The 23,816-nt window shown below is 42.4% G+C and overlaps 1 protein-coding gene across 1 annotated transcript in view; it reads left to right on the top strand.

The window, feature by feature from the left end:
* F5 (coagulation factor V) overlaps positions 1-23,816 on the top strand; it is an 82,876-nt gene that overhangs the window by 1,496 nt on the left and 57,564 nt on the right. Inside the window, 3 exon segments of the mRNA XM_038349964.1 lie at positions 2,059-2,147; positions 11,842-11,964; positions 23,231-23,443. Coding sequence (XP_038205892.1) covers positions 2,059-2,147; positions 11,842-11,964; positions 23,231-23,443 — 425 coding nt within the window.

Genomic DNA, 23,816 nt, shown 5'->3' with positions numbered 1-23,816 from the left:
CCCTTTTAGTTGACATCAAAGTTTAAGTGATTGTGAAAGATGTGTTCCTCTTTTACAATTGCAAAACCAAAAGCAATCAGCCAAAAAATACTGTAATATTTTGAAAGCAATGTAACATTTTAGAATGAAAGCATAATAAAGCATTTAATTTTGTTGTTGTTGTAACTGGGCTATTTGGGAAGGCATTACAGTCTATCTTTATATTATGCTAATAAGAAATATCACATTAAAATGATTTCAAGTATTGCATTTTTTAAGAGTGATAATCTAAGCCACACACACACTCTTAGGAAACTGACCCCCCAATAACATTACTTCCAGCGTTAATTTTCCTGCTTTGGGTAGAACACAGACTTGGAGGCTGGTATGTTCAGCCTGGAGTAGGGCACAGGTAGGCGTAAGTCAGAGGACACACAGCTAAGGATAACAAATTCACATCAAAAGTACAGCACAAGGACCCCATTAACAACAGTGTGCTACATAGGCAGGTCTTTCCCTGGCAAGGGAAAAGGGAAAATGGGTAAGGTGTTTGTCTTAGTTAGGGTTTCCATTGCTTGGATGAAACACCTTGACCAAAAGGCAGGTTGGGGAGGAGAGGGTTTATTTGCCTTACACTTCAGCATTGCTATTTGACACTGAAGGAAGTTAGGACAGGAACTCAAACAGGGCAGGATCCTGGAGGCAGGAGCTGATGCAGAGGCCATGGAGGAAAGCTGCTTACTGGCTTGCTTCCCTGACTTGCTCAGCCTGCTTTCTTATAGAACCCAGGACTCCAGCCCAAGGATGACACCATCCACCATGGGCTGCCCTCCCCCCATTAATCAGTAATTAAGAAAATGCCTTATAGCTGGATCTCAAGGAGGCATTTCCTTAGCTGAGGCTCCTTCTTCTCTGATGACTCTCGCTTGTGTCAAGTTGACACACACACACAGTCAGCACACTGTTGGTAGGGAAAACTACTAGAGAAAGCTCTTAGGGTCGTCATCGCTCCTGGGAACTCTGGTACCATAGTTATCAGGATGCAGAACCTCGGCTACCCTAGAAATAGAGAATGGGACAGAAGCCTTCTGGGTCTGGATAAAGCCAAGGAAATGGTTTAACCCTCCTGGATCTTGGCTGTGCTCTTTATCATCTGCATCTTCTTTGGAAGCGACTTCATCTTTTCAATGCAGGTTTTTGGTTTGCTTCCAATACAGATCCCAGAGTTTTGCCCTATTGCTATTCTTTCAACTCAACTAGAAACAGGCTCCACGTTCCCTATGGTGGGACACCACGCTCAGCCTTAATTCAGGGGGGCTTGGTCCTGCCCCAACTTAATATACCAGACTTTGTTGAATCTCTATGGGAGCCCTTACCCATTGGGAGAAATGGATTGGGGGATGGGGGAGAGGTGAGGGGGGCAAGAGAAGTGGTTGGAATGTAAAATAAAATTTTTTAAAAAATTAGGAAGAGAAAAAAGGTACCAATTTTTATTCCTCAATCAAGGCAACATAAATGATGAGGATTTGTTTACTATGTTCATTAACTTTTTGCTCCTTTTAAAATATGACTAAATAAAGATTCCAGATGCAAAAAAAAAAAAAAGAAAAGAAAAGAAGAAAAGAAATAGGGTCCAATGAATGGACACCAATTTACCACATTTCCCATTGGTTCAAATTTGCATAATGAAAGTGGAAAAATTTTAAATTATATCTGATTAAAAGATTGAAAAATGGTTCAAATATATACTTATCAGTGACTTATATTTTTAACTCAGACTTGAAGTTTGACTTTGCACTAATGTGCTTATCTTCCTTTATAGAAAAAATGATTCTGAAAAGCAGAATTGGGACAAAATTGGCTTACATTTATGGAAAACTGTCATTAAAGAGACCAATGATTGTTCCATTGATTTCACTTGATACTCCAATTTATAAAACCTTGGACTTTGGAGATAACAATAAAATTTTGTCGATCCATTTTTATATACAAAATCTGAGTGCATAGACACCTCCTTTTCTGGAACAGGAATAGTTATCACATGTGAATTTCAAATTATTTTTTCTCTTTTATTTCTAGTTTGAATTCTAAACCTTCCTTCAAGAAAATTGTCTACAGAGAGTATGAGCCACATTTTAAGAAAGAAAAGCCACGATCCAGCATCTCAGGTAAGTCTGAAATACATCTTTTTAAAAATTTATTCTTTGTGCTGGGGTTTGAACCTACAGGCTAACGCATGCTAGGAAAAGCCTACCACTGGTCTAGATCCCAGTGTGCATTTACATTGTTATTTGGAGACAAGGTCTCACTAAGTCGGTGACCCAAGCTTTGAACTTGCCTATAGCAAGACTGTGAATTGTGATTTTTCCCAAGTATCTGAGATTATAGGTCTGGCCCACCAGGTCTAGTTTGTATTTCTTCTAATTGTAAATATAATTTTTCATGGATAATATTATATTCTTTATAACTTGAAATATCCACACTGTGAACTGGCCAGATAGCTCAGTGGCTAAAAGGACCTGCTGCCAAGTCTGAAGAGCCAAGTTCATCCCAGGACTCACATGGTAGGAGGAGAGAACTAGCTCCCAGATTGTCCTCTGATCTCTACACAGGCACCCCCCCCAAAAATAAGTATGTGTAAAAATAGTTAAAGATCTACTTAGTTACCTTCTGTTAATATGTATGATATTTTTATCAGACTCTAGCTATAAAATATGTACGTCCAGATACAGTGAGAAGATGGGGCTCCTTGTTTGTATTATTGACAATTTCAGAGACAGGAAAATTTAAACCAAACAGGGGTTCTTCTGAGCATGGAGCCCTGTGGAATTGAACAGGTCACATGCCCACACAGCCAGTCACGCTTTTAACCTTGGTCAAGAAAGCCAAACAAAGCGTTTCAGTGTTTGAATCGGTATTTATTCACCTGAGCTGAGCACCTTCTGTGGGCTTGACGTTGAATTAGGCTCTATGAATACAAGAGTCAGACAAAGTGAACACAGACTCTTATGGGGTTTGTGAACTGTTTGTCTAGGCACAAAAGCACGCCAACAGAACGAGTCTGTCATTGTTTCTATCCAGCTTCCTATACTCATTCAAGGAACTATGCATGCTTGACCCTTTGCATTTAGCTTTCCCAGTAGCTATGGCATTTGAAGAAAACCCCTCTTCTATTTTTCTTTGATGCTTCATTAATCAAAGACGAATTTATCAAGGGCTCTGGGATCTTCATGATAGACACCTATTTTACAGGAATTACTGAGGCCATCCAGGGAGGACAACATCCAGTCCGGCCCCTTGTCATCAAGTCTCCCATTCCTCCCCCACCCTGGTGATGATCGGCCATCTTTCCCAGGCTCACCTTCTGCCTCTTCTGCCTACCCACCCCCATCCTCACCCCCTGATCTACCCTGCCTCATCTGGTCTCCTTTATTCTTCAATTCTTCCTCAATTTGGGTCTTTCCTTCAGAAAAAAAGAAATCAACAACAAAGTCATTTTCTGGTAAATCGTATCTAGAAAAAGGGAAATATCTTTCCTTGGTCCTCCCTGCCATTTTCTTGTCTCTCTATTCCTTCCTCCCAATTTCCCACATGAGAAACCAGTGTCATTCTTTACAATCTCCATCTTCATCCCTCCCCTGAGCTGTTCCAGCATGACTAACCCTGTCTCTATCGACTGCTGCCTCTGAGATGGCAGCACCATCATTTCTCTCTGGTTCTGTCACCATTTCTAGGCTGCTTGACACTTTCTTTTTCTGGACCTCTTTATCTTGTTTCCCTCCTGAAACTTCCCCTGGTTTTCCTCTGAGTTCCTTTTCCACCTCTTCTCCGAGGCTCCAAACTCAGTCACAACCATGGCTTTGAAAGACACCCACCCACCAGGAAGCCACACCCTTTAAGACATTCCATGGATTTATACCCTCTCACAGCATCAGGAATTCTTCTCTTCTGTGTGCTCCCAGCAGCATGGACTTAGGCTTACCTCTCTGAGATGCTGTGAGGACCAGACTGGTTAATGAAGACAAAGTACTTACAATAATGCTCACACGTGATAAGCACTTAATACGTTAGCTACATTGTTGTTCTTGCTGCTGTTGTAGCTATGAATTATGCCTCCATTAGAGCATGCCTATTATAATGTTGTGGATCTATCAACACAACTATGTTTTTGCTCATTTTCTATCCTTTATGCACTATAATTTATATATTTATTTGCCTTTAGATAAGTACATTAAGTATCCCTTCCTTTTAATGATCCCAACCTAAGAATACCATATTTGAGGGTCTGGGGATGTAAAAGTGGATCCTGACTTTCCACAGTCAGCTGTTAGAGATGATTGATGATAGAATGTTCTAGCACAGTGACAAGGAAGAGAGATGCTGAAAGGTCTCCAGTCTAGCGGTGAGAAGAGAGAGGAAGAAGGGGGAACTGGGAAGTCAAACAGTGGGGGTAAAGGGGGTATAAAGATGCATCTTAGAACAGCAACGGAACAGCGGAGCACATGAGGGTTTAGAGCAGTGCTTCTCAACCTGTGGGTTGTGATCCTTCGTGGGGGGGGGCTTGAATACTCCTCTCTCAGGGTCACCTCAGACCATTGGAAAACACAGGTATTTACATTCCAATCAAAACAGTAGCACAATTACAGTTACAAAAGAGCAATGAAAATAATTTATGGTCAAGGGTCACCACAACATGAGGTGCTGTATTAAAGGGTCACAGCGTTAGGAAGGCTGAGAACCACCAGACTAGACAGACTGAGTCAGATCAGGGAGCCGTGTGAAAGCTTTGTCTCAAGGGAAGCAGAGAGTCACTAAGGTAAATTAAGTGGGAGAAAAACAGACCCAGGTTTGCCCTTTAGTACTGGTTTCACTATTGGTCTACGACTGTGAAAAAAGCACAATACCATAACACATGTATGAAAATGCCACAATGAACTCCATTGCTTCCTACGCTAACTAAAAATTAATTAGAAGTCGGGTGGTGGTGGTGCATGCCTTTAATCCCAGCACTCGGGAGGCAGAGGCAGGTGGATCTCTGAGTTCGAGGCCAGCCTGGTCTACAAGACCTAGTTCCAGGACAGGCTCTAGAAACTACAGGGAAACTCTGTCTCAAAAAACCAAAAAAAAAAAAAAAATTAATTAGAAAAAAAAGATCATTCTGTTCAAGTCTGGAAGATGGATTAGAGACTAGCCAGAGAAAGTAGTAATGGGACTTTAGTGCCAATTCAGGAAACAAGGCAGCAGGGAGGCCTGAGGTGGAGAAAATTAAATGAATTCCAAAGATACTTGGGTGCTAAAATCAACTAAACAGGTGGCTAATTGGATGGAAAGAAGAGAAGAGGGGGTTGTAATTGACTTCAAGTTTCCTGGGTTGAATATTAGAGAAGATAACATGCCTGCCATTCAGTAAGAGAGAAAATTTAAGATAAGAAGGAACCTTGTTTGCAAGGATAATGAGATCAGACTGGGAGACCCAGGTGTAGGTAGAATTTCTCCCTAGTGCTATCCTAGGAGCAGGTGGGCACGGAGTTCTCTTTCAGGCAGGAGAACTGAGGTAGATAGATACAGATACTCAGGAGACAAAATAACCACATTATAAAGGAAGCTCTGAGGGAATGCAAGATCACACAAGCAAAATATAACTAGAAGAGGAGTTGCGACCGAGCTCAAAGGAGCAACAGAGGCCAAGGGATAAGCCAAGAAAGCAATCAATAGTCGTAGAAAAGCTTGAGAAAATCTTCCCAGAGAGGACAGAGGAGAGCAGAGAGCATGCTTCCCTGGAAGCAGAATCAAATGGCACCAAGGGCAATGGATACGATAGATGGAGCAATAAAACGGCCATCGTGGTGGGGTGAGAACTGATGGGGGTGGGGGAGGCTTGGGGAGCGGTAAAGAACAGGAAACACAAGGAAAGTATGGCTCTTCCTGAGATGCACCTCCCACTGGGAAGGAGGCAGGGACGTTCTGGAGATAAATAGGAGGTTCAAGGATGTTTGGGAGTGGCACAGGAATCTAATATTAATTCAGTAGAAAAGTTACCTGTGGAATTATCGATGGATCTAGACACAGAAGAATCAGGAAGTGCTGGTATTAGAAGCTGCAGCCAGGTCAGCCTTGCATAGAAAGGCTACTCCCTCATTGTGGGTCCTTGGGTGGGGCATTGAAGGTCACCTATAAGCTTACTTTTGTGTTTGTGGGTATGAAACTGGAGGCTTGCTTGTCCTCTCTTGCTGAGTCCAGTTTCATAATCCAGTGCAGAGCCTACCGTGTTCAATAGACTCATAAGAGCTTTTTAACTTGTAAGTAAATAAATGGGAACATATTCACTAGGCTAAGATGAGAAGACAAGTGTTCAGAGCTGAATATTCTGTGGCTTCGGTTAGGTTCCCCAGATATTGATGTCATTGCTAAGCCATGCATTGTGCTGAAGGCACAAAAACAGATATAACCTTGGGCAGACTGGAGACTTCTGAGATGATAGGAGATACCAATCGTTTTTCAAAAGGGAGCCACTGTGACAGGCATCCTACCAGATGAAGGCCTTTTGTAGTGAGTTCCTGACTCAGCCTTGTAAGCCAGAAGACCTTGCGAGTCAGTGAGAACAGCCCAGATCGTGTTTAAGCCCTTCCATCTTAAACATTAGCTTTCTGTCAGTGTCTGTGTATCATAGAACATATTTAATATGGGGGAGCTGGGGAACTGTAGCATCCATTTTTATGCAGCCCCTTCTAAACTCCCAATTCTGCCTAACTCTGAACCCCTCCCCTGCATGGTAGAAATGCTGTTGTGGTCATCATTCTATCCCAAGAAAGCAGAACAGGAGAAAGAAAAGCCTCTTATCTGACTCAGATCTGGATTTGAAGGCTAGTTAGCACTGCCCGGATCTAGCCCTGTGTTATTTGTACCTTTGCCGTGTTTCCTTTTCCAAACACTTGGTGGGTGTGGTTCCAGCCAAGCCATGAACAAGTCCTGATTCTTCACCTCTGCAACATCAGGAGCCCAGCCGGGTTTACTAAATTGAAAGCAGAGGTTAGTCATTTGGGTTATAGGCTGAAGGCCTTCCTGGTGAGGCTGACAGACACCTAGACAGCTGGGGAGGTCTGGTGCAGTTTCAGGAACCCAGCTTGGGGTTCAAGCCTTGAGTCTCCACGTTCTTCTTTCAAATCCTTGTCCCCAAATGAGCTTTAATTGCTAACTGCAGGCTGTCTTGTATGGTGTCATTCTTTGTTCGGCAGAGAGCAGTGGGTCTGATCAGCTCATCTACTGCAGTCTTTCCAATTCTCTAACGGCACAAGATACATGTTCCCCCCATGCAGTCTTCTCCAAGCCCCAAGATACATCACTCCTTCTCCATCCTCCCTTCTCTCCCATCAAACCATCAGCAGGAAAGGGCTTAGACACTGTGGCTGAGAGAGGAGGAGATTCTCAGCCTCGAGTCTGCGGCATGGGCTAAGGTATTTGAGTCAGTTATGAAAACATTCTGTGGCTGTACCTTAATTTGAAAGAAGCAGGAAGGGAGTTTGAATAAACACCCCAAACTGTCAGAATGTCCATTGAAGTAAGAGATCGTACTGAGTCAAATAACCTAGGAAAGTTTTCTTTGGCAGCTGGCATTCGTAGCCATGTGATCGCAACAAACAACCGTGCAAGAGAAACATGACAACAAAATACAGCGCCCACTGTGGCCATACTCTCATAAAGTACTGGGCTGCTTGCAGCCTGGGCGCTCTGTGCTTCCTTAATAAATCAGGATGAATGGTAGCGTTCAGAAGACAGGGTCAGCCAATGAGGCAGAGGAAGTCAGAAACCAGAAAGAGGAACCCATCTGGACTGGTGTAGGAAGGTTAGGGTCCTAACTATTCCAAAGAAAGAATGAGGAAAAGACTTCTCTTGGGAGCTCCAATATTCTAGTCTCAGCAATGGCAGGGAGTCACCGGCTGACCTTGAACAAGCCAAGCTCCACTCTCCCACACTTCCCCCCCCCACACACACACTCCCCAGGCTGTGTTAACTGTCTTTAAAATGAGGTCTGAAGAATGTGGCCTCCATGATCCTGTCCAGAGCAAAGAGAAAAAAAAAACCAAAAAGCTCCTGGCATAAAAACAACATAAATTCCAACATGGGTGTGTCAACAAGAGGAACAGGACAAGAGTGGCCAGAAAGATAGGAGCAAAGAAGGCAGGAACTAGATGACAGTGGTCAGCAAGATAGGAACAAAGAAGGCAGGAACTAGATGACAATGGTCAAGAAAGATAGGAGCAAAGAAAGCAGGACTAGGTCAAGAATGAATAGGAAGACGGGAACAGAGCAGGGGAGGCGGGACCTCTGCTGAGCTGTGACAAATCACCACCCAGTTAGTGCCTTGGAAAAGCATGAGTCAGCCAGATGTCCTGGAACACATCTATAATTCCAGTTCCAGGAGGCCGGGACAAGAAGATCATGAGGAGGACAAGGCCAGTTTAGGCTACATGGCAAGACCCTGCCTCAGAACATGAATTAATTATTTTCTTCTTCCATTGTTACAATTCTAGATGTAGGGGGCCAACATAGGGTTCACTAGGTGTAGACAGAGGAGTTGGCAGAGCTCTGCCCCCTCCCCTAGAAAAAGACTCTTTCTTGCTTTTTCCATTAATTAGAGCTGCCTGGGTTTATTGATGTTTGCCCCTTCATCTTCAGAGCTAGCGGAATGGCATCTTCTCGTTTCCACCTCAGGCTTCTCTTGTAACCCTTTAATGGATACCCTTACGACTACATAAGACCTCTCTGGTAACCCAGGAAAATCTCTGACTTCCCAACCACTAATTTAATCACAGGTGCGTGGTCTCTTCTGCCACACAAGACAGCACACTTCAGAATCTCAGGCATTACAACATGGAAGGGAAGGGGCATTGCCCTGGCCACCTCACATGCTACACAGAACCATCACAGGGCATCTTCTGTCCCACAGCATGCTGCTCTTGTCTATCCAGCTCCCAAGTGGAACCTTCCGGAACCATATCACCTTGTTGACCTCTAACCCCTACCCCATAGCCAATCCATTCTACAACTCCAAGGTTTCATCTCCAGCATACGTAGCTGATACTTTCTTTGCTAAAGACCTTTCTCCATTATGCCCTTAATCTTATCAGTGTCTCTTTCGGAGCCTTCTCTGGGCCTCTACTCCAGTTCCTCTCCAGATCATTCTCAATAGAAAGCAATCTGGGGGAGAGAGAGAAAGAGAGAGAGAGAGAGAGAGAGAGAGAGAGAGAGACAGAGAGAGAGAGACAGAGACAGAGACAGAGACAGAGACAGAGACAGAGACAGAGACAGAGACAGAGAGAGTAAATGGAAAGTAACAAACAAAAATTAAAGAACAAAAACATCTTAGAAGTCTGGCTCATATTGTATCTTGCTAAAAAAAAAAACCTCAACAACCTCTGACTGTTATCAGATGAAAACCAAAATTCCAAATGTCCTGCCTGGCCCTGAGTGACCTGTCCAGGATGATGCCTTCAGCGTCACTTTCGACACCTTGGTCTCTTCTCTAAGAGAAGGTGCTCTCTTCCCTGCTTCAGTGGTCATCAGGAGCTCTCCACGTAGGTTGAGTCTTCCGGCCTCTTTTTGCACATGCTGATCCCACTTGCCCATCCTTGTGTTTCCCTGCCTTGCCACCTCACTGAAAGGCTCACTTCTTCAGGAAAGCTCTTGCCAAGCCCGACGCTCTCCTGCTCACAAGCCCAGAATAGACTTTATACACTGGCTGCCATAGTCTGTGCGTTTCCCATTAGCTGGAGCTGCCTGTGTTTCTTGATGCATTTCTCCCTTCTTCCATCTTCACAGGCAGGAGAGCGGCATCGTTTTTGATGTTATTACAGTTTATAATTAAGTATTTGTGTGATTATTTGTTAGATGTTTCTCTTAGTATGTTGTAAGCTCTAAAAAGTGAGAGTGTCTACTTCTCACCCTTGTGTCTCCACAGCATGTGTTCCACACCCATATGTCTCCACACCCGTGTGTCCCACAGCCATGTGTCCCTATGGCCATGTGTCCCCATGGCCATGTGTCCCCACAGTCTGAGGCCTGAGATGGAAGAGCAGTCAGTATCTGATGTACGGAAGAACTCTAAGTGTGAAGTGCTGTGTAAAGAGGTGGCTTAAAATTCAGTGCCTTGAGTCAGACAGATTTAACTTGAAATCATAGCTTGGCCTCTGTTAGTTTTATGATTTGGGGAATGGTCCTTAATACCCTGAGACTCACTTTTTTAGTATGTAATATGAAGATCTAATCGCTACCTAAAATTTTACTATGAAGGCTAATATAAGGGCTTACAGTACTTGGCTATATTGGAGGGACAGTAAGTGAAAGTCCCCTCCTGACTCTCACACTGCCAATGTAACTAGCAGTACATGGATGCTGACTGAACTTCATGACCACACTGTCACTTCCTCCTTCTGCATCTAAGACTCCCAGTGGGCAGAAAGAAATCCTTGAGATTGTGGCTGGCTTGGACGTGAGAGCAGCCGTTGCTGCCGCTTGACTGACTATAGGGTTGACAGGTGCTGCATCATTTGTGAGCACACATTAAAACACAGAGTCACAAGCTCCGCCTCCAAAGCCACAAGCTCCACCTCCAGAGTCACAAGCTCCGCCTCCAGAGCCGAGGCCAAGGTGGTAACTGGGACTCTTCCTTTTGGAGAGACACAAGGTTAGTCTGAAATGGAGTCTTCCAAGTCTACACTTCAGGAAATTCTAGCGTATGAGTCTCCAGAATTCTGACTCTTATATCAGCTTCCTGCTAAGGAACCAGATGGAGCTGGCCCTGCAGCCTCTCTGCACCCATAATATCTTGTCTATCTAGAGAATGCCTACATTCAAACTACTTTGTGGTCCCCTAGGGGTCAATGGCTGTGTCTTACTCATTCATGTGGATCAAGACTCCACACTATGCCTGGCAATAGCAAGTAAAGCCTTGGTTTTGATGTCTGTGTCCTTAGCCCGATTCCTGCTTCTTCCCTGTCATGGTAACTGATGGCATTATTTAGCCAGTGACTCAGATCATAGAACCTGAGATCTTTCCTGACTCCTCATATATGCTACATCCCATCTGTTAGAACCTTGTTCTCTTAACTTCCAAACGTGTCTCCCAAATCACCGCTGCACTGCTGCATGCGCTGGCTCAATCTATCGCTCTCTACTCCCTCTACAACAGCCCCATTCTTCAGACATAGCTCTCTTTTCTTTTATATGTTCTTTTCCTAATGGGGATGAAATTTTAAAACATGTTGAGCCATGTCTATACTATACAAAGTTCAAATGACTTGCTAGTCCGTGTAGAAGAAACCCAAATGCCTACCATGGCCCATGGATCCTCCCACTCCCATCCCGCTCACATCTCACTTTCCTCTTGATATTGTAAAATTGTTGTTGTGAGGAGTAATGCAAGGGCTTTCCTTCCATGCATTAAGGTCCTTGTGATCAAGGTCTCAGGGCTTTGGAGATTCTTGAACTTGTGTGAGTACCAGGGAATGATGTGATTTCCTCCTTGGTTGCACTCAGATCCGCGGGAGAGTGGAGACTAACTCATGTAATAAAAGACAGCACATGAGAGTGGGTAGGATCTGAGGATCTGTCTCTCAAGTCTTTGGAATTGCTTTTTGGGGGGTTAAGGCCAAAGATTTGCTGTTCATTGTTATTTAAAGAGCCATGCTGGAGCTGATGGGATGACGAAGATGGAAAGATCAGGCAATGGTTTAAGTTCAAGAGAAGCGAGTCAACTTCAGGACCAGAAGGGGCAGCTTGGGGCTTTTCTACATGTTCCTCTTGCTTAGCAGCTGCGTCTTTGATAATCCTGAATACAAAAATTTCACATTCATCCTCCCATAGGACTTCTTGGACCTACTCTATATGCTGAGGTTGGAGACACCATGAAAGTTCACTTCAGAAACAAAGCAGACAAGCCCATAAGCATTCATCCTCAAGGAATCAAATACAGTAAATTTTCAGAAGGTAAGATGTGTTTGTGATCCCTCTGACAAGAGAAAGGGTGGATCACTTTAATATCATTGCTAGATATTTTTACAGCTGGTATTGTTTACCGTGCACTCTTAGAGAAACTATAAAAATTGATCCTGCTTTCAGTTTCAGAGATGAAAATTAATGACTTAGAGCCACCTAAATACCAGGCTTTTGTTAAGTTCCTGCACCTAATAAGGTGGGTGGGAAAATCATCTCATCTCTCTGAATTCCATATGTTCATCTTAAAATGGTAATAACAGCACCATCTAGGATGGTTTTAGTAAGAGATAAGCCCATATGTCTACAGTAAGTGTAAGCAAGAATTATCATCACACAGACAAATGCAGGGCAAATACTCGGCTTGAACTTCATAGCTATTTATGTTTCCTTCCCCTAATTCTATGAGTTTTAATGGGCACAAACAAACACCATGAAAATTAAGGTGCACAAACATTTTTTTAAAGCCATCTACTAAATACATTCAACTTTGCAGGCAACGAGATTTATACTGCCTTGGAAGAGGACATTTTGATTGAGGAATTGATCCATCAGATTTGCTTGTGGACATGTCTGTGGAGAACTTTCTTGACTGCTAATTGATAAGGGAGGTCCCAGCCCACTGTGGATGGTGCTGTCCCTGGACAGTGAGCCTGGGCTGTATAAAACAGGTGGCTGAGGATGCCAGGGACGCAAGCCCATGAGCAGAGTTCTTCAATGGTCTCTGCTTCAGTTACTGCCTTGGCTTCCCTCCACAACGGACTGTTATCTGTAACCCAGGTCAACCCTTTTCTTTCCAAGTTGCTTTTGGTCAGTGTTTTATCACAGCGAGAGAAACGGGAATTGGAATAGTTGGCAAGTTCCCGGACAAGACATTGTGCACAGGAGTCTCTTCTGTTATCTGAATTCATACAGTGATTAGCCCACTTATGAGGTTTCTCGACCAGAATTCAGCAGTGCAGGGCAGGAGAGGGGAGTAGCAGCATGGTCAAACCGTCCCTTCCAAGCATCACAATGAGGGAGAAAGTGAGAGCTGTGGACTCTGGCCCTCAGCTCAGTTGTTTGCAGAGGGAATGGACCTTGCAACACCGCTCATCTCCTTTTAATGTTTATTTGTCCCCCCCCATTACTCAGTCAGCAAGCATTTGTGAAACAAAATGACTGGGCACGCCCCCAGCACATCTGCTTGTAGCTTCTTAGCATTGCGCGTGAGTGCTTATATTTCCATAAAGTCAAAAACAGTAAATTCAGCTAAATAGGAAAAATAAAATCTTCCCTGGGAAACAAGATGCAAACTTAGTATATACTTTCCTTCACATAGAGACAAGCCTTCTCCCATGGTACCATGCCTTTGGGATTAAAATGCGGTATCTCCTCATATCTGTGACTAGCACTCACCCTCACCTACTGCCTACCACTGTGACTGGACCTAGTTTGGTGGGGGTAAAGCAGCTACATGGTGAGCCAGCAATGTGAGAGTCCAAATTCTTTATCTCAGAAGTAAACATTCAACGGATGGGCAGAGCGAGACAGAGACAATAAGGATAGGTTTGAGAAGCCATCATGATAGGTAGGTTGAAGATGAATTCCCCTGTTGGACAGAATACACAAACTTGTTCCCGGAAATGCATACAATTCCTTTCTAATGGTATTGAATTTTTTAAGCTTTGTGGCAGGTCTGGGAAGACAGCTCAGCCAGTAAGAGTGCTTACTGAACAAACATGGCCACCTGAGTTCAAATTTTGGGAACTCTCATAAAAAGCAAGGCATGGCCAGGTGCATCTATAATATTTAGTGCTTGGAGACAGGGGATAGAGACGGGAGCTCTCTAGGGCTTGATGGTTACCAGCTGAATTTCATGTTCACAAAGAAACTCTGTCTCAAGGGACTAAGGGCAAGAATGTGTAGGTCATCAGAAGTCCTCTGGCTTACACACACACACACACACACACACACACACACACACATACACACACACACACCACTGTAAAAACCCAAAACCCTAAAAAAAACAAAAAAAGCCTAACACTAAATTTAATTGAAATGAAATTTAATTTCCAAAAAGTCTTTAAGTAGCATGCATTGCAGTATTAGTAAGGTTTGATTATTTTAAGGAAGTCTCTTTCATGATAAGTCTTAATATTGTTATTATTTTTTCTTCTCTATGTCTCTTCTTCTCCTTCCCTCCCTCCTTCTCTCTTTCTCTTTGTCTCCCCCGCTGCCATATGTGTGTGTGTGTGTGTTTGTGTGTGTGTGTGTGTGTGTGTGTGTGTGTGTGTGTGTGTGAGATGGGGATCGGACACAGCACCTCACACATTCTGGGAAAGCACTGTTACCACTAAGTTGCATTCCCAGACCCTTGATAGTATTCTTTCATGGGATTTATATTTTTGTATTTACCTGGGGAGTTGCATTATACTGTACCACAAAATTATTTTTCGTTTTATATAAAATGCTTTAAATTATATTTAATGTTATAACTCCATTACATTTAACCATCTTCTAGTAGGCTGGAATCCAAATCTTTTTTATTGATTTTATTGAGATCTACATTTTTCTCTGCTCCCTTCCCTTCCTCTCCCCTCCCCTTCAACCCTCTCCCATGGTCTCCATGCTCCCAATTTACTCAGGAGATCTTGTCTTTTTCTACTTCCCATGTATATTAGATCCATGTATGTCTCTCTTAGGGTCCTCATTGTTATCTAGGTTTTCTGGGATTGTGATTTGTGGGCTGGTTTTCTTTGCTTTATATCCAAAAACCACTTATGAGTGAGTACATATAATATTTGTCTTTCTTGGTCTTGGTTACCTCATTCAATATGATGTTTTCTAGTTCTATCCATTTGCCGGCAAATTTCAAAATGTCTTTTTTTTTTCTGTGTAGTACTCCACTGTGTAAATGTACCACATTTTTCTTAGCCATTCTTCGGTTGAGGGGCATTTAGGTTGTTTCCAGGTTCTGGCTATGACAAACAATGCTGCTATAAACATAGATAAGCACATGTCCTTGTGGTACAAATTAATATCCTTTGTATATACACGCAAAAGTGGTATTACTGGGTCTTGAGGAAGGTTGTTTCCTAATTTTCTGAGAAATTGCCAAACTGATTTCCAAAGGGGCTGTATCAGCTTGCACTCCCACCAGCAATGCAGGAGAGTTCCCTTATCCCACAACCTCTCCAGCATAAGTTGTCATCAGTGTTTTTGATCTTGGCCGTTCTTACAGGTATAAGATGGAATCTCAGAGTTGTTTTGATTTACATTTCTCTGATGTAGAGCCCTAAATCTTAAAAAAATCCAATATAGATTGTATTTTGCATCTAAGTGCTGCAAAATTTTGCATATGAAAACTTAGTCTTTAAGGAGTTTTCATAACATTCCAATCCTTAACACAAGTTTATTTCTACCAAGTATAAAACAAATTGTAATGATAAATAAAAAAATTCTCATAAATCACAAAGATCTGCATTGTTCAGTTTTTTTAAAACCTCATATGTCTATGCAGTAGCATTAAGTTCATTATACAACACCAGTATTAATTTTCCCATTGTCTAAATTACAGTTCCTAAAGGGCTATCTGGACCTTTGCGTGCACAGAGGCATTCTCTGTGTTTAATAAATGGGGAAGAAAGAGCTCACAAAGGAGAAGTAACAAGGGAGATTAAATGAATGAGTGCCCTAAGGGGCAACCAGAGCCTCTTTACAGAGGCTCTTTCCCAAAGCTTCCATGCACCATTTCACGTTTCAAAACATACTGGGGGCCTCGTTGAAAATAATTAGTACCTCATGGCAGAAGTAAGCACATTATAAAGTTGACCGAGAACCGAGCAGAAAATGAACAGAACCAAGTGAATATAAAATGAAGGAGAACTCTTGTGTAAGGGGTTTGCTCTACCACAGGATGAACAAGGTCTTCTAAGCCCTATCACGATCCATCCTGTCCATTTCTTCTTTTCAATTTAGAGTTTAACTTCATTTTGATTACCAAGTCAAACTCAGACTTACCAAAACAACTACAAAAACAAAATAAAACAAACAAGTCACATTTCACGAATGCTTCCTCTAAATAGCTGTTTCGGTTTTGTTCTGTATTTCTGTATTGGGTAGGTCACAAAATGAGAAATATAACATTTCTGTTTTGTTCTAAAAGTAAAATAATCTGCTATGAAAAGATAAGAGAACGGATAAAAGTGCCCTCCGATCACTCTAGTCGTGAGATCCTGTGTGCACTTACAGACCACATCTCATGTGCAAATCTACTGCTCACTCTTTATTTCCTGATGTCCAAATCTCACCTCTTCAACTTAATTCAAATTACCATTCAAGTATGCAAAATGCTGCTTTACATTAAAATGGGAAATGAAGTTCTCCTTGTGGACATCTCTGTGTTGCTGTGGCAACCATTTTCAGTATCTCCATGTGTGTCATAGCATCCTGTTTTGTATATGTTTTAAAACCCTCTGAACATTAAATTTGACTGTGAGCCTTTAAACTTTCACAGATAAATTTGATGACACAAGGAAAATGAGTTGCACACCTAGAAGGTAACTGTTACATTTGTTCTTCTTCAAGACAGACAGCATGTTCTGATTGTGGCCCCTCATTGAGTAGCCATGGGAAATAAACAGAGGTCAAAGCCAACACAACTACAGCACCATCATGTACTTACCCTGGTCTGCACCGAACACAGAGCCTGGGATGCTTGAGATGGTGGTGGGAGCCATGGTTATTATTTTTGGGCTAAACTGAAGGAATGATGACTTATTAGAAATAGGGACATTGGGTTATCTTCCTTTTGCTCAGAAATGTGTTAATTTTGTGGGCAATTATAAACAGTTACATTGTCTTATTACCGACTTTCCTCACCTTAAAATAGATACATTACTGGTATAGATTCCCATGTTTGTGTTTTTCAAATTTCATGTGTTAGACACCTTATCCTCTATGAGAACATATCAAGAGTGGGGCCTTCGGGAGGGATTTAAGTCATGGAGTCACAGCCTTCATGGTAGGGTTTGTGCCCTTTCAAATGGAACCACAAGTGGAGCTCTCCCACCCTGTGTGTGCTCCATGTGACTGTGACAAAGAGAGCCATCTGCACCAGGGAGGGGCACGTGAAAGCACCACCACGTTGAAATCCACACACAGCCTCTATCATGAAGAACGGCTGTGCTTAGCTGCCACCCAGTCTAGGGCACTCTGTCATAGCAACCTAAAGCCACCCCGATCTCAGTTTTCTCAACTATGCTAGAACACAAGAGCACTAAGATATATCTCATCTGAGCACTGTATTGGATCTGTAACATCAGCACTCGAGATGCTGAGATGGAAGGCTTGTGATTGACAGGACAGCTTGGGATATGGAGAGAGTGGGGGAGAGAGTGTGTTTTCAAGTCTTCACAACCCATCAAAAATACTATCTGTAAATATGAATTATTTTATCTTAATTTAAGGTAAAGGGATTTAAAGGGTTTTAAGAGCCCCTCCCAAATTATCAGGGGTACAAATTAAATAATACCTCATGTCAACATCAGCCTCTACATACATGTGCACACAGGTATATGTGCACCTGAACACACATACAATCATACACATACACCTACATATTACATACACATGTATAAAATCAGTCAAATAAATTTGAAAGGAGCATCACCACCATATGTAGCACAGAGTCAGAGAAGGAGTGAGCTGTGTTAAATCAGACATCTAAAAGCTAAGCAGACATTTTATCTGTCCACCTCCCACCTTGCAAACAAGACCACATTCTGTCTTTTGGAGAGCCTGTAAAGGTAACAGGAAGATGCTACGTCCCACTATAGGAATCCCTTGTGGGGTCTTAGCTGCTAAAACAGTGGAAGCTTCAAGTCAGGAAGCAACCTAGGAGGCTGTGGAGGAGATCACTTAGGAGGGGCCAGCACGCAAGCCTCATGTAGGGCAGCTCAAGGAACCACAGGCTGACCACTTGTTGCACAAAGCCTGACCAGGGAGGGTGGCCTCCTTATCAGTCCAGCTTTGCTACAGAGCTTGCAGAGATAAATATCCCTGCTTGTCCTTTGAGACACTTCCTCATAAACTTTTCTATTAAGAGTTAATGCTATTAAAATATCTCGGGGTAACTCTAATCAAAAAGTGAAAGACCTGTAAGACAAGAACTTTAACTCTTTGAAGAAGGAAATTGAAGAAGACACAAGAAAGTGGAAAGATCTCCCATGCTCTTGGGTAGGAAGAATTAACATAGTAAAAATGGCAATCTTACCAAAAGCAATCTACAGATTCAATGCAATGCCCATCAAAATTCCAACAAAATTCTTCACAGACCTACTCAACTTAATATGGGAAAGCAAAAAACCCAGGATAGTCAAAACAATCATGTACAATAAAAGAACTTCTGGAGGCATCACAATCTCTGACTTAAACTCTACTACAGAGCTACAGTACTGAAAACAGCCTGGTATTGACATAAAAACAGACAGGAGGACAAAGGGAACTGAATAGGAGACCCAGATATTAATCCAAACACCTTCAAACACCTAATTTTTGACAAAGAAGCAAAAAATATAAAATGGAAAAAAGAAAACATATTTAACAAATGCTTCTATCATAACTGGATATCAACATGTAGAAGAATGGAAATAGACCCATATCTATTACCATGCACAAAACTCAAGTCCAAATGAATGAAAGAACTCAACATAAAGCCAGCCACACTGAACATCATAGAAGAGAAAGTGAGAAGTACACTTGAACACATTGGCACAGGAGACCACTTCCTAAATATCATCCCAGCAGCACAGACACTGAGAGAAACATTAAAAATGGGACCTCCTAAAACTGAAAAGCTTTTGTAAAGCTTTTGTCAACAAGACAAAACGACAGCCTATAAAATGGGAAAAGACCTTCACTAACCCCACATCAGACAGAGGTCTGATCTCCAAAATATACAAAGAACTCAGAAAATTGCTCATCAAAAGAACAAATAACCCAATAAAAATGGAGTACAGACCTAAATAAAGAACTCTCAACAGAGGAATTTGAAATGGCTGAAAGACACTTAAGGAAATGCTCAACATCCTTAGTCATCAGAGAAATGCAAATCAAAACAATTCTGAGATTCCATCTTACACCTGTAAGAACAGCCAAGATAAAAAACATTGATGACAACTTATGCTGGAGAGGTTGTGGGAGAAAGGGAACAGTTCTTCATTGCTGGTGGGAATGCAATCTGTTACAATCCCTCTGGATGTCAGTGTGGTGATTTCTCAGAAAATTAGGAAACAACCTTCCTCAAGACCCAGTAATACCACTTTTGGGTCTATATCCAAAGGATGCTCAATCGTGACACAAGGACATGTGCTCAACTATGTTCATAGCAGCATTGTTTGTCATAGCTAGAACCTGGAAATAACCTGAATGCCCTCAATCAGATAATGGATAAGGAAAATATGGTACATTTATACAATGGAGTACAACACAGGAAAAAAAAAACCTTGAAATTTGCAGGCAAATGGATGGAATTAGAAAACACATATTGAGTGAGGTTACCCAGACCCAGAAAGACAATTATCACATGTTCACACTCATAAGTGGTTTTTAAACATAAAGCAAAGAAAACCAGCCTACAAATCGCAATCCCAGAGAACCTAGACTACAATGAGGACCCTAAGAGAGACATACATAGTTCTAATCTATATGGGAAGTAGAAAAAAACAAGATCTCCTGAGTAAATTGGGAGCATGGGGATTTTGGGAGAGGGTTGAAGGGGAGGGGAGAGGCAGGGAAGAGAGCAGAGAAAAATGTATAGCTCAATAAAAATCAATAAAAAAAAGATAACAGCCAATATTTAGGCATTTGGTAAATTTTTTTAAAAAGCTGTTTAAGTGTAAAAATATCAAAAAGACTGAGGATAAGCAGAGCTCTGGTGAACTGTGGTACATTATCAAGTGATATAATATGTTTTGTTGGGTCCCAGAAGTGGTGGGGACAGAAAAAGAGCTTCAAGGAAAGAATAGCTTAAAACTTTTCAGATGTGGTATAGACTATAGACCTGCAGATGAAGAAAGGCCTGACAAGAACCCACCCTGTCCCCCAAATCACAGGCTCTTGGTTACTCTACATAACTTGATGAGAAGGTTCTGTTGCTGAAGATACAACTAACTTATGTTCCTGAACACAAAGAAATTGAGCTGAACCTACTACCTAGCATTCATGATTCTGGAAGGTATTCTGCACACTATTAGAGGAGAAATAATGATTAATTTCATTCATCTACAAACTGTGCAGCCTGCAACAGAGACCTGATCTACCTACAAGATATACTATGTAATGGGGCACAAGAGTTACAGTAGTAAACAGTCACTTCTTGATTAGAAGTAGCCCAGAACCTGAGCCTTGATGGGTCATAGTAGTAGGGGAAAACCAACCACTATTATTCTGCTAAAGGAACACAGCAACAGCATGACCCCTGATGGCACACTGCTATACCTATAGTTCAATGCCTTGCTCAGCCATCATTAGAGAAGTTGCTTCTTGCAGTAGATGAGAATCAAAGCAAAGACCCACAACTAGATAATGTGCAGAGAGTGATAGACTTTGGAGTACTTAGTCTTAAATGGCATGTCTTTACCCTGCTCCTTCCCTCAAGGCTCAGGGGTTTATGTGAATGGAGAGGGGGAAAGATTGTAAGCACCCGTGGTGGTGGATGACTCCAAGGAAATAGTGTCTTCCAGATGCAAAAAGTTACACATACAAACTCAGAGACTGTGACAGCACACACAAGATCTGCCCAGGTTCAAAGCAGACAAAATCCCAGCACTGAGAAGTGGACATGAGGTCCCACCCTTCACTAAGAAGCTGTTGTAATTGGTACCTACTAGGGAAGGGAAAATTAATTTTTTCCAATAGAGCAACACTGGGTATATCAACCATACTCCAGGACAGGCTCGTGTCCAGGAGTAGTGAGTCAACACAAAATGGACTCTATGTTTTGGGATGAGTTTTTGTTGTTGTTGTTGTTTTATTGGTGTGTGTATGTGTGTGTGTCCCACATACTCTTTTGTTTTTATATTTTTGTCTTATTGGCTTTTCTTTTTATTAGTCAGTTTTTCTGCTTCGATTTTTTATTTTGTTTTTTGTATTTTTCTTTTTCCTGTTCGTTTTTCAACGAAGGAAAGAATGAGATCACAAAGTTGGGTGGGTAGGGAGGTGGGGAGGATTGACATGGAGGTAAGGGAAGGAAAGAATATTTTTAAAATATAGTGTAAAAATATATTTAATAAAAAGAAACAAAAAAGGACTGACGAAGCCGAGAAGCAAGGACAGGGAGAAAACTGCACCAGAGCATATCATGACCAAATGACCAAAAGCCAATGATAAATCAAAAGTATTGAAAATAGTCAGAAAAGCAGACACCATATACAGGGCAAGGCAAACTTAAGAGATGGTAGCAGATTTCTTGCTCTGTGATCAGCACAAGTCATGTGACAGTGAGGGGCATCCATAAAATAGTGTGCTATAGGACACGAGGAAATCAAGCAGGCACTAACAGGAAGCTCCTTCTCTATTGGCTAGCTTTCATAGTGCTGGAAGATTCTATGCACACAACTAGGGGAAGAAAATAATCACCAGTCTTAGCTATGAACACTGGGATCTATAATAACAGCCTATGAGAGGGCCAAGCCCATTGTGGGTGGGGCCATCCCTGGGCAGGTGGTCTTGGTGCTATAAGAAAGAAAGCAGGCTGAGCAAGCCATGGAGAACAAGACAGCAAGCAGCACCCTTCCATGGTTTCTGCCTAAGACCCTGCCTCCAGGTTCCTGTCCTGACTTCCCTCAGCACTGAAGTGTGACCTGGGAGGTACAAGCTGAAACAAACCCCTTTCCTTCTTGAGTTGCTTGTGGTGTGTTTTATAACAGCAATAGAAACCCTAATAAGATACCGATCAAACACAAAGGGATAAACAATGTATCACCTTGTTTATGTGACATGATATGAAAACAAAGCTTTTGTGAAAGCGAGCAAGTGAACAGTTAATTGGGCCTGGGTAGGAGAAAGCATGGGTAACAGGTAGCGTACAGAGACTTTGAGCAAAGGAACCATCCTCTGAGTTCACGGGGACTGGCTGTCCGAGTGAACACATTGGTTAATACTCAGTATTATCCTTGAATTTGGTGAACTTTATTACATGTCAGTCAAAGGAATGACAAGAGGGAGGCAGAGAAGAGCAGAGATGGAGAAAGAAAGAAGGGGAAAGGAAGGCTGAAATCAAGTATTCGTCTTTTCAAAAGCGCAACCACTTCAGGAAAAACAGTTCCCACTGGCTCTTGGCCCAATCATATCACTGCAGGCTCGATTCCCTGTACTATGATGGGCTTGACTTGTACCAAACAAAGGAAACTCCATCCCAAAGAGGAATCCCAAGGGTGAAAAACTTGGCTTAACTAAACGAGGAATGCCTCTGGCAAAGAGGAAGGCAGTCCCTCTCGATTGCCTACCACCCTGACCTCTCCCCTTCCTGCTCTCACTTGCTCCACCTCTACCATGTCTCAACCCTCCGGACCCCTTTCATCTAGGTTCTTCTTCAAAAGCGGAAGACTGATTTCTACATCACCCTTCTGCTGCCAGAGGGAGCAGCCAGCAAGCATAGATTGTCAATGGGCTTTTGCACAATGAAGTGAGGTATCTTCACTTCTAGGACAGACTGGTTTCATATACCCAAGGAGTAGACTACATACAGGAGCTAGATGTGACCATGGTGGGGAGAGGAATTGGAATGGCCCAATGGCAAGGAGCAACTAAGAGACCAAAAAATAAAATAAAATAAAATATAAAATAAAATAAAACAAACAAACAAACAAAAAGCGGGCCTGAGTACCATTGTAGTGGAAAAGAAGATACGTGCTCAGTGCCAAACAAAATAATATGTAAACAGCACACACATCCCATGCTAACATTAAATTAGCATGACTCGTGAAGGACTCTGAAGAAAGTATACTGATTCTTGTATTGTGTGGTGGCTTACTGATAAAATGTGATTTGAGTTTCTGATTACATATGAACAGCTGTTCCAATACCCTGAAAAGTAGCAAGTACTCTTCAGGTCGTCATGGTATTGTGTAGAGGTGGGGATAGGGAGGCGTGACTCTTTCTGATTATGGAAGTTGCTATGAAAGTAGATAATTTGCAGAGAGCTCATCTCGGGTTCCCCATACTGGAGAGGGATGGAAAAATCCAGTTGTCTTTGTGACTGTCACCTCTCCAGGGGCTTCTTACGCTGACCACACGTTCCCAGCAGAGAGGGTGGATGATGTCGTGGCTCCTGGGGAGGCGTACACCTACGAGTGGGTCATCAGTGAGGACAGTGGGCCCACACCCGATGACCCGCCTTGCCTCACCCACATCTACTACTCCTATGAAAACTTGACCCAGGATTTCAACTCGGGGCTGATTGGACCTCTACTTATCTGTAAGAAAGGTAAGAGTAGTAACACCAGATTCAACCACAGCTGAGACCCTAGGGTGCCTGGGAGATTGTACTGGGGTGAGGCTTGGAGAACCTTGGAACCTTCTTGTAGGTGATGCAGGAGAAGGCAGTGGAGACCAGATCATGAATGAAGGAAAATGGCACCTGGTACCAAAACTCTTTCTGTTTCTTCTAAAACCTCCCATCATCTTAGTCATGGCAACTTCATTTAAGTCTATTCTGACATTGTGTCTGCATGTTTACTTCAAAGTCAAGTCTATTTATTTTAAAGTGTATAGCACCCTACTCACTGAGAGACTTCATGGGAAGTACAACTGAGGTAGCTGAAGTTTCTTTGGGTGATTTGGTTTATAAGCATGTATAC

The sequence above is a fragment of the Arvicola amphibius genome, chromosome 12 (assembly GCF_903992535.2).
Source record: "Arvicola amphibius chromosome 12, mArvAmp1.2, whole genome shotgun sequence".
NCBI classification, from domain to species: Eukaryota; Metazoa; Chordata; class Mammalia; order Rodentia; family Cricetidae; genus Arvicola; species Arvicola amphibius.
This window is presented reverse-complemented; position numbering and strand designations above follow the sequence as displayed.